This window comes from Ictidomys tridecemlineatus, unplaced genomic scaffold (genome assembly GCF_052094955.1).
Source record: "Ictidomys tridecemlineatus isolate mIctTri1 unplaced genomic scaffold, mIctTri1.hap1 Scaffold_130, whole genome shotgun sequence".
NCBI classification, from domain to species: Eukaryota; Metazoa; Chordata; class Mammalia; order Rodentia; family Sciuridae; genus Ictidomys; species Ictidomys tridecemlineatus.
In genome coordinates this window covers 149746-164383 of record NW_027521170.1, presented here as the reverse complement: position 1 = coordinate 164383, position 14638 = coordinate 149746, and the positions used below count along the sequence as shown (strand labels likewise).

Genomic DNA, 14638 nt, shown 5'->3' with positions numbered 1-14638 from the left:
ACTTTTTTGATTTTGGTGATAGTCTCATGGGTATATTCATGTCAAAACTTATCAAATCGTACACCTTAAATGTGCAATTTATTGTAGGTCAACTATATCTCAATAAAATTATAAAAATAAAGACATAATATTGTCTAATGGACTGGAGTTGGAATGTGAGAGAAAAGAGATCAAAGGTGGTTTGTAAGTTTTGGGCTTTGAGCACCTGGATAATGGGAATTAAATTGTCATTCTTATTTCTGAGATAAGGAAGACTGAAAGCAGATTTTGAGAGAAAAATGAGTTCAGTTTTCAACATGTTGTTAGAGATGCCTACTAGATACATTTTATAACATATAATAAATACATGGTAGAAAAGAAATGAAGAATGACTCAGACAGTTTCTCTGTATGATCCACTGGTTCTCCAGAAAGCGCAGAAGTACACTGGACCAACGGGGACCTCTCATGGCCCTGTAGACAAATGTTTGTGCACACCTTTTTTTCCCATCGTTTTCTTTATTTAACATTATGAACATGGTGGACTACATTCTTTTTTCTAAGTTTTAAAGATTCAGTTAATTTGGAGAAACAACTGATGGGTTCATTGTTGGAGGTTGATGAATAACCTTAGCAGAGACTATAGTAACAAGAAGAAGAGAGAGAACTATAGTAACAAGAAGAAGAGAGAGAACTATAGTAACAAGAAGAAGAGAGAGAACTCAAATTACTAACATAAGGGATGAAAAAGGCAATATCACAACAGACGCCACAGAAATACAGAAGACAATTAGAAACTATTTTGAAAACCTATATTCCAATAAAATAGAAGATAGTGAAGACATCGATAAATTTCTTAGGACATATGATTTGCCCAGACTGAGTCAGGAGGACACACACGATTTGAACAGACCAATATCAATGGATGAAATTGAAGAAGTAATCAAAAGACTACCAACCAAGAAAAGCCCAGGACCGGATGGGTATACAGCGGAGTTTTACAAAACCTTTAAAGAAGAATTAATACCAATACTTTTCAAGTTATTCCAGGAAATAGAAAAAGAGGGAGTCCTTCCAAATTCATTCTATGAGGCCAACATCACATTGATTCCGAAACCAGACAAAGACACAGCAAAGAAAGAAAACTACAGACCAATATCTCTGATGAACCTAGATGCAAAAATCCTCAATAAAATTCTGGCGAATCGGATACAAAGACACATCAAAAAAATTGTGCACCATGATCAAGTAGGATTCATCCCTGGGATGCAGGGATGGTTCAATATATGGAAATCAATAAATGTAATTCACCATATCAATAGACTTAAAGATAAGAACCATATGATCATCTCCATAGACGCAGAAAAAGCATTCGACAAAGTACAGCATCCCTTTATGTTCAAAACATTAGAAAAACTAGGGATAACAGGAACTTACCTTGATACTGTAAAAGCTATTTACGCTAAGCCCCAGGCTAGCATCATTCTGAATGGAGAAAAATTGAAGGCATTCCCCTTAAAATCAGGAACAAGACAGGGATGCCCTCTATCACCACTTCTATTCAATATAGTTCTCGAAACACTGGCCAGAGCAATTAGACAAACGAAAGAAATTAAAGGCATAAAAATTGGAAAGGAAGAACTTAAATTATCACTATTTGCAGATGACATGATTCTATACCTAGAAGACCCAAAATGGTCTACAAAAAAACTACTAGAACTAATAAATGAATTCAGCAAAGTGGCAGGATATAAAATCAACACGCACAAATCAAAGGCATTTCTGTATATCAGCAACAAAACCTCTGAAATGGAAATAAGGAAAACCACTCCATTCACAATATCCTCAAAAAAAATAAAATACTTGGGAATCAACCTAACAAAAGAGGTGAAAGATTTATACAATGAAAACTACAGATCCCTAAAAAGAGAAGTAGAAGAAGATTTTAGAAGATGGAAAGATATACCCTGTTCATGGATAGGCAGAACTAACATCATAAAAATGGCGATATTACCAAAAGTCCTCTATAGGTTTAATGCAATGCCAATCAAAATTCCAATGGCATTGCTTGTAGAAATAGATAAAGCAATCATGAAATTCATATGGAAAAATAAAAGACCCAGAATAGCAAAAGCAATTCTAAGCAGGAAGTGTGAATCAGGTGGTATAGCAATACCAGATTTCAAACTATACTACAGAGCAATAGTAACAAAAACAGCATGGTACTGGTACCAAAACAGGCGGGTAGACCAATGGTACAGAATAGAGGATACAGAGACTAATCCACAAAGTTACAACTATCTTATATTCGATAAAGGGGCTAAAAGCATGCAATGGAGGAAGGATAGCATTTTCAACAAATGGTGTTGGGAAAACTGGAAATCCATATGCAACAAAATGAAACTGAATCCCCTCCTCTCACCATGCACAAAAATTAACTCAAAATGGATCAAGGACCTTGATATCAAATCAGAGACTCTGCGTATGATAGAAGAGAAAGTTGGCTACGATCTACATATTGTGGGATCAGGCTCCAAATTCCTTAACAGGACACCCATAGCACAAGAGTTAATAGCAAGAATCAACAAATGGGACTTACTTAAACTAAAAAGTTTTTTCACAGCAAGAGAAACAATAAGAGAAGTAAATCGGGAGCCTACATCATGGGAACAAATTTTTACCCCCCACACTTCAGATAGAGCCTTAATATCCAGAGTTTACAAAGAACTCAAAAAATTAGACAATAAGACAACAAATAACCCAATCAACAAATGGGCCAAGGACCTGAACAGACACTTCTCAGAGGAGGACATACAATCAATCAACAGATACATGAAAAAATGCTCACCATCTCTAGCAGTCAGAGAAATGCAAATCAAAACTACCCTAAAATACCATCTCACTCCAGTAAGATTGGCAGCCATTATGAAGTCAAATAATAACAAGTGCTGGCGAGGATGTGGGGAAAAGGGTACTCTTATACATTGCTGGTGGGACTGCAAATTGGTTCGGCCAATTTGGAAAGCAGTATGGAGATTCCTGGGAAAGCTAGGAATGGAACCACCATTTGACCCAGTTATTGCCCTTCTTGGTCTATTCCCTGAAGACCTTAAAAGAGCATACTACAGGGATACTGCCACATCGATGTTCATAGCAGCACAATTCACAATAGCTAGACTGTGGAACCAACCCAGATGCCCTTCAATGGATGAATGGATTAAAAAAATGTGGCATTTATACACTATGGAGTATTACACAGCACTAAAAAATGACAAAATCATGGAATTTGCAGGGAAATGGATGGCATTAGAGCAGATTATGCTCAGTGAAGCTAGCCAATCCCTAAAAAACAAATACCAAATGTCTTCTTTGATATAATGAGAGCAACTAAGAATAGAGTAGGGAGGAAGAGCAGGAAGAAAAGATTGACATTAAACAGAGGCACGAGATGGGAGGGAAAGAGAGAGAAAAGTGGAATTGCATGGAAATGGAAAGAGACCCTCATTGTTATAAAAAACTACATAAAAGAGGTTGTGAGGGGAATTGGAAGAAAAATAAGGAGAGAAATGAATTACAGTAGATGGGATAGAAAGAAAATATGGGGGGGAGGGGGATAGTAGAGGATAGGAAAGGTAGCAGAATACATCAGTCACTAGTATGGCATTATGTAAAAATGTGAATGTGTAACCTATGTGATTCTGCAACCTGTATTTGGGGTAAAAATGGGAGTTCATAACTCACTTGAAACTATTGTTCGAAGTATGATATGTCAAGAGCTTTGTAATGTTGTGAACAACCAATAAAAAGAAAAAGAAAAAAAAAAACCAACCAAACACCACCATTAGAAAGCCTAAAACAAACGAGTGCAAATAACCCAGTAGGAACATAGTGAGACCCCCAACTTAGCTGTCAGAAAGTCTGTGACTATGTTACCAGCTTGTTGGTGGCTTTAGGAAATTACCTAAATGTTCTTGAAATATGGAGAGTAAGATAGGTGATCAAATAGACTCTGGGAAATCTGTAATGGACAATATAAATAACTTAATAGTTTTTACCCCTTTCATAAAGATAACAGTGATAGGTAATTTAAGATAATTTAAACAAAAATGTAAAAAAAAAATTAAAAAATGGTCATCCCAAATACCACGATTAAAAAAAAAAATATTGTCTAATGGACTGGAGTTGGAATGTGAGAGAAAAGAGATCAAAGGTGGTTTGTAAGTTTTGGGCTTTGAGCACCTGGATAATGGGAATTAAATTGTCATTCTTATTTCTGAGATAGGGAAGACTGAAAGCAGATTTTGAGAGAAAAATGAGTTCAGTTTTCAACATGTTGTTAGAGATGCCTACTAGATACATTTTATAACATAATAAATACATGGTAGAAAAGAAATGAAGAATGACTCAGATAGACAGTTTCTCTGTATGATCCACTGGTTCTCCAGAAAGCGCAGAAGTACACTGGACCAACGGGGACCTCTCATGGCCCTGTAGACAAATGTTTGTGCACACCTTTTTTTCCCATCGTTTTCTTTATTTAACATTATGAACATGGTGGACTACATTCTTTTTTCTAAGTTTTAAAGATTCAGTTAATTTGGAGAAACAACTGATGGGTTCATTGTTGGAGGTTGATGAATAACTTTAGCAGAGACTATAGTAACAAGCCCTTGGTCACAGACAAACGAGAATGGCTCCACCCAGGATGGGAGCATTGCAGACACTCTTCCTTGGGCTGGCTAGCTTGTGCCTTTCCCCCCTTAACTGTACATATCAGTAATTCAGCTATATTATGATTTAAATCAGATTTTGCTCCTCTTGTCAGAAAGTACAATTGCTTGTTAGTTGATAGGTTGTGATGAAAAGGAGTCTACTCCTTGGGCTTGATACTTAGCTCCATTGCTCACTGGATGTGTGACTGCCTCAATTTACTCTAAAATAAGGATTGGAATAGGACCTACTACTACTGTAAGGTACTATTGTTATGAAAATTAAATGAATTGATATGTATAAAACCTTCAGAATAACAACTGGACATAAAGAAAGCATTCAAGAAATGTTAGCTACTAGCTTTCTTCTCTGACAATCGGTTTTGTCAGTTGGTTCCCACTAAGTTGTGGACTTTTTTGGACCAGGATCAGATATCTTGTCTTTTGATTTTCACCCATTCCCACACCATGCTAGGGCTTTGTCCAGCGTCTGGCATGAATGGTAGCACAAAATGAGAGTTAAAAATATGCTTTTGAATTAAATAATTTCTTAAAGATAAGAATCTCAAGATCTTAGCCTGAAGACTAATGTCCATCTCTCTGCCCCCACCTGTCCCCGCCTTAAAAGAAAGCAGGCCACTGTCTCCAGTTTACACCCTCACTCACAGTTCCATTCACCTTCCCCTTTCCTAATCAGAGGGATCTTGGGGTGGGGCTTCAAGGAACCTCTAGGAGTTTGAAGGGGAGGGAGCCTGGAACCATAGACTAGCTGTGACAAGTCAGGGGTGGGATTTGGTAGTTCAGAAAAGGAGGTACCAGACCAGGAATGGGGGATGGGAGTGATGGTGGAGTGGGCTAGTTCAGGATGAACCAGAAATGAGACGTTGAGGAAAGCCAGAAAGGACCAGTTGGCAGGGGGGGGATGGGTGGGTGATGACTAGAATCATGTGGAGGGTCGCTTGTGAGGGCACAGAAGCAAAGGCAGGTGATTGGACGAGAAGGAGAGTCCTAGTTGCCAAGGCAGCAACTAGAGGAGAAGGTCTTCAGTCGAGGAGAAGGTCTGGACTAGAGAAGGACGGAGCTCCAGCTCTGTGCATTCTCCAGTAGAGTCTGTGGATCAACCCCCAGATATCCCTGCTGAAGTGTCACCCGGGAAAGGCTTAAGCCTTCCCGGGTGCCACCCCTCTGCGCTTGGCTACCCACACGCCCCCTGAGCCCTACCTCCTACGCGCCCATAGACGCCCGCCAAAGCCTACTTCACCGGCTCACCCAGGTGACCACAACATGGCTGTGGCGCAGGTGCTGGTCTTCTGGCTGTTCATGGTGCTCTTCTGGCTGTTCGTGCTGCGGCCGAACTGGCGAGTGCCAGGCCAACCGGACCCGAACACCGGCCAGCGCTGGTCGAAACACAAACTCTGTGCAGACAACAAATGCAGCAGTGAGTGCGCAGGCGGGCGGGCAGCCCAGGGTCTCCACTGTGGCTCTTTGGGGCCGCATGGGGCTCCGATCTCCCGGTCCCCAGCCCCGAGGGCTGGGTGAGGGGGTTGCAGGATGACGGGTGGGGAGGAGGAGTGACAGAGCCTCGGGACCCTGCGTGTGTCCCCTCTGGCTCTGCTGGTGCCCCAGCCAGCCCGCTCGGGTTGTGGGGGGCTTCGACTCCCACTTGTTGCCAGCGTTTTATTTTTCTCTACTGACTGAGGCGGGGGTTGGGAAACACGATTCCCCAGGGACAGCTCTCAGTTTATTCCCTTCCAGGATTCGCCTAGGATCTCAGTGGGTGATGGGGTTGTGCCCACGCTGTAGCAGAGCGCTTTTCTGCCCCCTCTACAGGGACCTGGGCCGGTGCAGTATCAGGGCAGATGCTCTCCAGGGCTCGGTGGCCCTAATTCCCGTGGCAGGTTGATGGTGGGGCTCCTTGGGAAAGGCTCACTGGCCCCTTCGTCCTTTTGCATCGTTAAAAGGCTGGTTTTGCCTTTTAACAGGGACTAGAGTTTAGGCTTGGGAAGAGCACCGAGTCCAGGCACGCAATGTGTTCCGAGGTCTCGGGCCCGACTCTGCTTCAATCCTGTCATTTCTGTGCATAGAAGCCTCCCTTCATATTTGAGGTAGGGTAGCAGGTGGGCCAATAATATTTTGCTTTTGAAAGAGGCCAAGGATCTGCACCAGCCACCTGGGAACTGCAGCCTCTTCTGTGCGCAGGAAGCGGACAGAATTCCTGGATTGGAGGTGGGCAGTGGGGAGGATGTAGCCGTTCAGATTCAGATGAAGAGGTTTGTTGCAATAACAATAATAAATACTCGAAGATTTTTATAAGCCAATTCAGTTTTAGACTCAGTCACTAGTGTTGTCGGAACCTCTTTCCTCTATATATTTACTGGCCCAGAATACTTCTTATGGACTCCCTCTTGGTTTCTAGTAACCTTGCAACTTGATGACCGTGTTGTCCATAAATTGTAAGCAGTACATATTTTAAAATATTCATGCTAAAAAGGCCAAGAAGTTTACCATTGAGCTCTTTATGTCTAAATTGGTGTTACCAAAACCAAATTTTGTAATTTGAATTGTTTGTTCCACTCCAATAAAGAAAAAAGATGTCTCCAATATATGTTAAGAAGTTCCTAGAGGTAACCCTAAGGCTGGAATAAATAAACACTCAGAGAAGCAAAGCAGCTGCCATGATATTTTCTTTCATTTTTGCTATTCTTTGCTATTGAGCGCTATCCTACGTGGGATACCTGGACAATCTCATCACTGATGCTTCGTCAGTACTAAGACATGGTGTTGGTTAGGTTCAGTGGGGTAACATAACTTGAGAAATGGCCTGTGTCCAAACAGATGTGACCAAAAACAACAGGTGGGTCTGTGTTGCGTTGTAGGAAGTAGGGAGGTGTGTATGTAAGGTGTCCTTGTGTGCCTTCCAAATAAGTGCTCCAAAAAAAAAAAAAAGAACTAAATAGGTGCTCCATAGTATGCATTATGTTGTCACCTAATATATTACTGATTTATAAATCCTCTATGACCTAAGGGGGAACAAGAGAAACATTGCCATTTCCACTTGTGATGAGAATTCCCCACCTTTAAGTGTCTCTCACCTTCAACTTGGCCTCTTAATTACATATGAATTAGGATGCTGACAGTTCTGAAAATAGTCCTATTTTAGCTTCAAAAAAACAAGTTACCCTCTCCAAATCTGTGTTTGTTCCTCAGACATATATTTTTATAAAACAAACATTCTCGTGTATTTTACTGCTAATTGGCTTTTAGAAAAAGTGTTATTTCCATTTCTTTGTGCTTTTTACATACATCTATTGTCCATTTCATCTTAAATCAGAAACTGTCTATTTGGTCAACCAAAAGAAAAATGTTGCTTCTACCAGTTTCTAGATCAATTGTGATCCTAGTCCTGCATTTTAAGCATGAAGGTATTGCCTGACCTTTTCTCGTGGTTAAACTTGTTCCTTGTCAGATAGGATACCCACTTTTGATTTTGTTTATTAAAAAAAAATACGAATGAGGATGTTTTGAAACAATCTTAATGTTGGATATAGTCAACAATATTTGCTCAGAGAAAATATATTTCCTGGTTATTTACCCAGATCCTAAACCCAGAGACAGCAACTCTGCTGCAAATGAAATTGACAGTGTTTACAGCTGCATGGTAGCACTTGCAGCCACTTAAAGGTAATGTCTTTTAGCAGTTAGTTCAAGTTAATTAACCCCTTGGGGGTTCCTGGATATTCTAACCTCTTCCCTATTACCTCTGCATGAAGCCATACTTAAGCCTGTCCATGTCTACACTTGGATTTACATATTTGCAAAATGAAGCTTTCTATGATTTTGAAACAGAAAAAAATTGAGGAGGCCTGCAAGAACCAAGAGTTTCACTGAAACCAGCTATGGTTGGTGGTAGCCACTTTGCTTTTTATTTCTCAGCACAGAGAAAAATAGAGAAGCTTCCTTTTCCCTCGTCTAATTGCAGGGAATATTGTATTTTATAGCAATAAAATCTCTAAGGATTTTAGATACTTTGAGCAGGTGAATTAAAAGTGATTCCAGAGAGTACTGGAAAAACTTGATTTTTGTTCATAGTGGGATTCATATTTCCTGATGAGTCAATATGGACTGTGAAAAATCAAATCCTAATGTTTGTTTTTTTCTTTTTTCAATGTTTATATACAGTGTTAATGTATCGAGGTGAAGCTGTTGAAGATTTCACAGGACCAGATTGTCGTTTTGTAAATTTTAAAAAAGGTGACCCTGTATTTGTCTACTATAAACTTGCAGAGGTATCACCAGAACTTTGGGCCGGAAGTGTAAGTAAAAGTTTGACAGGTGTTATATTCTTACTTTTGATGGGTAGCAGTGTAGATTTAAATGACTGATTTCTTGGGGTCTTTGTAGAGTTAACCTGACCTCTTTGCCAGGCCCTGTGCTCCTAACACACCTTAGGCCTGGCACAGCATAGAAAGTCAGGAGACTTTCTGAAACAGAACTGAACTGGTTGTGGTTGCTACCCCTCACATCAAGTTCCAGAAGGCTCTACACATCATAAAGGTCGTCATGGTGAAAACCTGACAATTCTTAGCTTTGCTGTTTCAAAAGGGAAGGATTCATGGACATTAGAGTTAATCCTGTAAATTAAGTCTGAGATAGTAACTCAGGCATGCATATTTAAAGTTGATTTTTTGTGTATTTTACCTAATCAATTGTGCTGTTTTTACTCTAAAAAAGCAGAATATTATGTCCATTGTGTGCTTTTTTTCCCCCCTTTTTTTCTTTTTTGCAACTTCTGGGTCATCCATTTCCTGCTTTTCCTATATTCTATGCCTGAAGGTTCCCCCAGGGGTTCTACTTCCAGCCAGTTGTATGGATCTTCTGATGAAAGACATGACATTGTTTATATCATGCTTTGATATTTTAAATGGGGAGATTCACTAGGAGTGTCCTCCTAGTGGCTTATGATTATTGTCCTTTTCATTTAAAAAAATGTGATATGTGGATTGTTTACGTAAAATAGTAGCAAGGGTCTTTGATGACTGTAGGAATGTTCCAGTTTAGAGACATTCCGGGTTGCATCCTTGAAAGTTCTCACCCTAAATAAAACACCACACAGCAGAAAATAAGACAGAAAATAAGAGTAATCCCTATGGAAAACTAGTTTCATTTTGTTGCCATTTCTGACTCTTAGGGAATGATCTTGAAACATGGTGCCTCTGGGTACAAACTTTATATTTAGACAGAGTCCCAGTTGCAGTACTCCATATAAAGAACCATCTATTGTTTCTTTCAAGTATACCAAATAGGATTGGTAACCTTTAAACTTGGAACTGTTTTTCCATGTACCTAAGTGGCATTTTTCATGTAGTAGTCGTCTTTCTTTCCTTCTTTGAGCTTTTGGATAAATGGGCTTGATTTGCATTTTCTCCTCTCACATTGTAGCCTGTTAACTCTGTTCATCCCTAGGACTCTTGCCATTCTGGGTGGCAGCACTCATCCTGTCTTCCTGAGGAGCCCTGCTTTCAGCACCTGACCAGAAAGGATCTTTGCCGACTGATGAGTGTTTGGGTGGCACCTTGTTTGCATTGCTCCTCTGGCATTCATTTGTCTTCTTTGCCTTCAGTCAGGTTGTGTTTTATCTTAGCTCCCTATAAAATGAAAAACTCAGTTAGGAAAGGACCACTGTCTAATCCATCTTCCTTTTGAATATTTCCTTTCAGGGCAGTGGCACTTAAGTACATTTGTTCTGATAGTAGCTTATGCAGAATTTGTTCTCTTGTGGCAGTTCTTGGCTCCCCACCCACAAATCAAATCAACAGCACCTTGGCAGGGATGATGTATGGAAGCAAAATTAGATATAAAAATTATTTCCAGTCATGAGCCTCCATGATTCTGCATCATTTTTTTCATATCACAAGAAATGGGATACCACCCAGTGTGTAATTATGGAGCTTTATATAATCTATGGTCTCATTTGACACAGATTAAGAAGAGATAAATGTGTTCCCTTTCTCCGTACATCTCTGGTTTCTTTCCCTTTTCCAAATTTAACCTTAATAGAATTTTCATCAGAAGGGAAAAGTGTATTTCCCCTCAGACTCGCCTCTCATGTCATAAGTGTTATACTTAAGAAATTAAAAACTCTTTAGTTTTCAAAATGATTCTCCTTTTGAGTTTTCAGTTTTCATTCTGCAATGTTGTTGGTTTTCTAGAGTCTCAGACTTTATCTGCAGTGATGAAACTTTTAATTGCTCCGTCTTATCTAATCTTTTTTTTTTTTTTTTAAAAGAGAGAGTGAGAGGAGAGAGGAGAAAGAGTGAGAGAATTTCCAACATTTATTTTTTAGTTCTCGGCGGACACAACATCTTTGTTGGTATGTGGTGCTGAGGATCGAACCCGGGCCGCACGCATGCCAGGCGAGCGCGCTACCACTTGAGCCACATCCCCAGCCCTTATCTAATCTTCATGGCAGTATTCTACCACTAATACTGGCTCTCAGATGGTTTCTAGATATAACAAGAACATTCATGAATGGGGATATTTTAGAGGTAGTGATAAGATGCCTTTTTTAATTTTCTTTTTTGGGCATTTGATTTGCCTATCAGTTTCCTTTAATTATTGGCAAGAATCTTCTGTTGCTTTTAGTCAGTAGTTAGAAATAGGAGTGTCTTCCTCAAGGGAACTTTATATACCTTTTGTATACTTTATGTAACTTCATATAATTTAACTGTTGGTGCTGAAAATAAATGGGGTTCTTTTCTGCAGAGGATTTATTTTGGGTGAAACTGAAGCTTGATATGTGGTTTCATATGCATTATATTGTAATATTATTTTCTCCCCTGCTGAGGGCCATTGTCAAGTAGGAATGAAGCTTCAAAATTTCCTTGCCAGCGTACCCCATGTTAAATGGATTTCACTGTTAACATTGCATGTAAGGTGACCTTGCTCAAGGACCAAGGCAGATCTGGGTTTAGAGCTGATCAGGTTTGAGGAAGTATCCCACTCCTTAGGGTGTTCCCGGTTTAAGACAAAAGGAGTTTTAGGGAAGTTGGAGGTTGAAGATTATTGCTGCTGGGAGTAGGGCGTGCCTGCAGCCTGAGTTCCCGCTGAGTTCTCCTGGAGAAAAAGTTTTTAGGAGGTGAATTGTTCGGGAGATTGGATTGCCCCCGAACCTGTGTGGAGGCGGTGTGAGTCGGGAATAAAGAATAGCTGTTTGAATCTACAAGGCTGTGAGTGCCTCCTGATTCTGTGCCCAGCCAAGACTGCAGCATTAATTTTCTCCCCCCTTCTGATTAATTAAACAACAAGCAATGTGGCTAAAGGACCGTGCCTGGTAGATTGTCCAATTCAACATATGGTTCTTACCCGTCATGGGAGAACTGACCTTTAGACGTCAGTTTCCTGTCTTGGGTTGAATCCACTGCAACCAGATCAACCCGTCACTGACTACCGGTCCAGCATTCAGCCATGCTTGTGGATAGGCCTAAGCACCAGTGTGGGTGGGTGAGGTTCTTGTCTCACCTCTGTTGGCCCCCAAATTTAACCTTGGTGCCAGTGGGGGGGTGAGGTTCTTGCCTCACCTCTGTTGGCCCCCAAATTTTAGACCATCACTAGTAGAAGGGAGGAGGATACAGAAATGCCACGACACCAAGCCAATTGACGGCTCCTTTGGAAAAATTGTGTCACTGGTGACACCATCAGCAAAGATGCCAGCATTACCACAATTAACATGGGGTGCGATGGCAAGGAAATTGCATCACTAGTGACACCATCAGCAAGTATATGCCAGCAGTACCACAATTCGCTGCACCAGACGATAGTTCACAATGCATGCAACTCATATATAGTCCAAGCAAGTTCTGCAAGCAGTTCAAATCGGAGGAGTCTATCAATATGTTCATTTCCTCCCAAAGTAAATCAAGTCCTTGATTGAGCATTACTTGTTGAGTTATATTCATTGATGCATCAGTTTATACAGTTTACTGTGATAGCTATCATAGAAGCTGTAGTTTGGTTTTCTTAGTCTTCACTGGCACTGGGATGGAGATGGGAATTCTGGCAATGATGTTAAAGAGACATTATCCTGAACAGAATTATTAAATATAATGAAAAGGAAAAGTGAAAGTAAACAAACAGATCTGTTAATCACCTTTAAAAACAATAGTAAGCAAACAGATCTGTTAACCACCTTTGAAAACAATCATTAACAGCTGTTTACCTAATTTAGATTAAACCACTTAAATCACGTGAATAAAAAAAAAGAAAATTCGGATCCATTTTTTCATGAGCGCTCCTCATATAAAAATATGGACATACACACATACTGACATGCAACACAAAACAGTGCACTCATAACATACAACACATAAGACAATAATAACAGCCTTGTAGCTTTACCTAGATAAAATCTCCATTGCAATGTTTTAAAACTCCACAGTCAAAAAATAAAACACAGTCAAAAAACAAAGCTGATCAGAAAAACATTAACCTAGGTTTGTATGAGCTCAAGAAATAAAATAGAACTTTATGATGTGGGAAAAATGCAATAATAAAATAGATATTGAAAAAAGGCACCGTGGTTAATCACTGTCCCAGATGTAAGAATAGCCAAGCTGGAGCTCTGGATATCAGCTGTTATGGATTTGAGTCAAATTATCTTCTTTTTGGTCTGTAGAAATTGTTTTAGTTAGTGTCTCTGGAATCTAAATCGGCTGCTGTTCTCCCTGTGGAAACACAAAAACAGAACCCCGACTCCAGACAAACACTGGGTCAGGAGCTTTCCAATGTCCTGTTAGAATATCTTTCCAAAGTACCTTAGGCTTATGTACATTTTTTGGATACATATGTCTTTCCGCAGCATTAAGTCCTGATGAATCCAAATTTAAAAAGTTTAGAGTAAAAAAAAGGGTTATTTTAAGTTTATCTTTGGGGGATATATACCCCTTTAAGATCCTTTTAAATTTAAGTCTTTCAAAAGCATTTTGCCTTAGTTTTTAGAATTACTTTAGTCCTTTTAATTTTTAGATGTGGTTTGAAACCATAGTTGTCTTAGCCCTTTGTATTTTCTATCTGAAATACCTTTACTTGACATTTTTAAGCATTTTCCATCTTATTTCTATCTTCTAGTTTTCTTCTAAGGTTTTTATATTTACCCTTAGTTGCTTTCTTCTCTCCTAGTTTTCTTTCATTTCCTATTTTGTGGGTATAAAATTCTTGTCTTTCTACATCTTTTTATCTTCCTATATCTTTATCTTTATACATCTTCTCTCTTTTTTTTTACCTTTTTGTACTTCTGTTTTTGAAGTTTTCCACTTCAAATTTTTAATCTTCTTTATCTAAATCTTTTATCTTATTATCTTCCCATTTTCATGGGTTATATTTTTTTCCTCCATCGTGAAGGCATCTTAACCACCTTCAATTTAACCTTTTAAAGCTTTTTGCAATGTACTTAGACATTTTACAACTTTTTACTTTACCAAACAAAGATTATCTCATCTCCCTCTTTTTAGTTTAATAAGTACATTTTAATAGTTTGATGAGTAAAGCAATCTTCCTTCAATTTAACCATTTAAAACATTTCATTTATCATCTATACTGTACTATTAAATGTACTTTTTCACCACCTACAGCTTCACTCTTTTAAACGAGGCTTAGATTTTGTTTAAATCACTTAATATTAGTTTACATGGCTGCCCTTCAACCAAAGGCTCTTTTTTACTCCATTAAGAAGCTTTGTCTCAATCTGCCATGTACAAATACCTTTTTTTTCTTTCTACCTTTCTCAAGCTTTTAAATTAAATCTAGTTTCCTCAAAATCTTTTTAAATGGCATTTTACAAATTTTCACTTTACCACACAGAGATTATCTCAACTAGAAACATTTCTTTTTCCTTTAACCTTTTATATTAAAATATATTTCCACATCTTGAATCTTTTTATACCTCTTTTTTAACCA

General features: G+C 39.1%; 1 protein-coding gene across 9 annotated transcripts in view; it reads left to right on the top strand.

The window, feature by feature from the left end:
- The window catches only part of LOC144372555 (transport and Golgi organization protein 1 homolog), a 137846-nt gene that overhangs the window by 80444 nt on the left and 42764 nt on the right, over positions 1–14638 (top strand). For 8 of the 9 annotated variants that reach the window (XM_078035886.1, XM_078035885.1, XM_078035888.1 and 5 more), the window contains one exon: positions 8867–9000. The exons of the other annotated variant lie outside the window; for it this stretch is intronic. In XM_078035886.1, coding sequence (XP_077892012.1) covers positions 8867–9000 — 134 coding nt within the window. The remainder of the gene's footprint in view (positions 1–8866; positions 9001–14638) is intronic. 9 annotated transcript variants of the gene reach the window in all.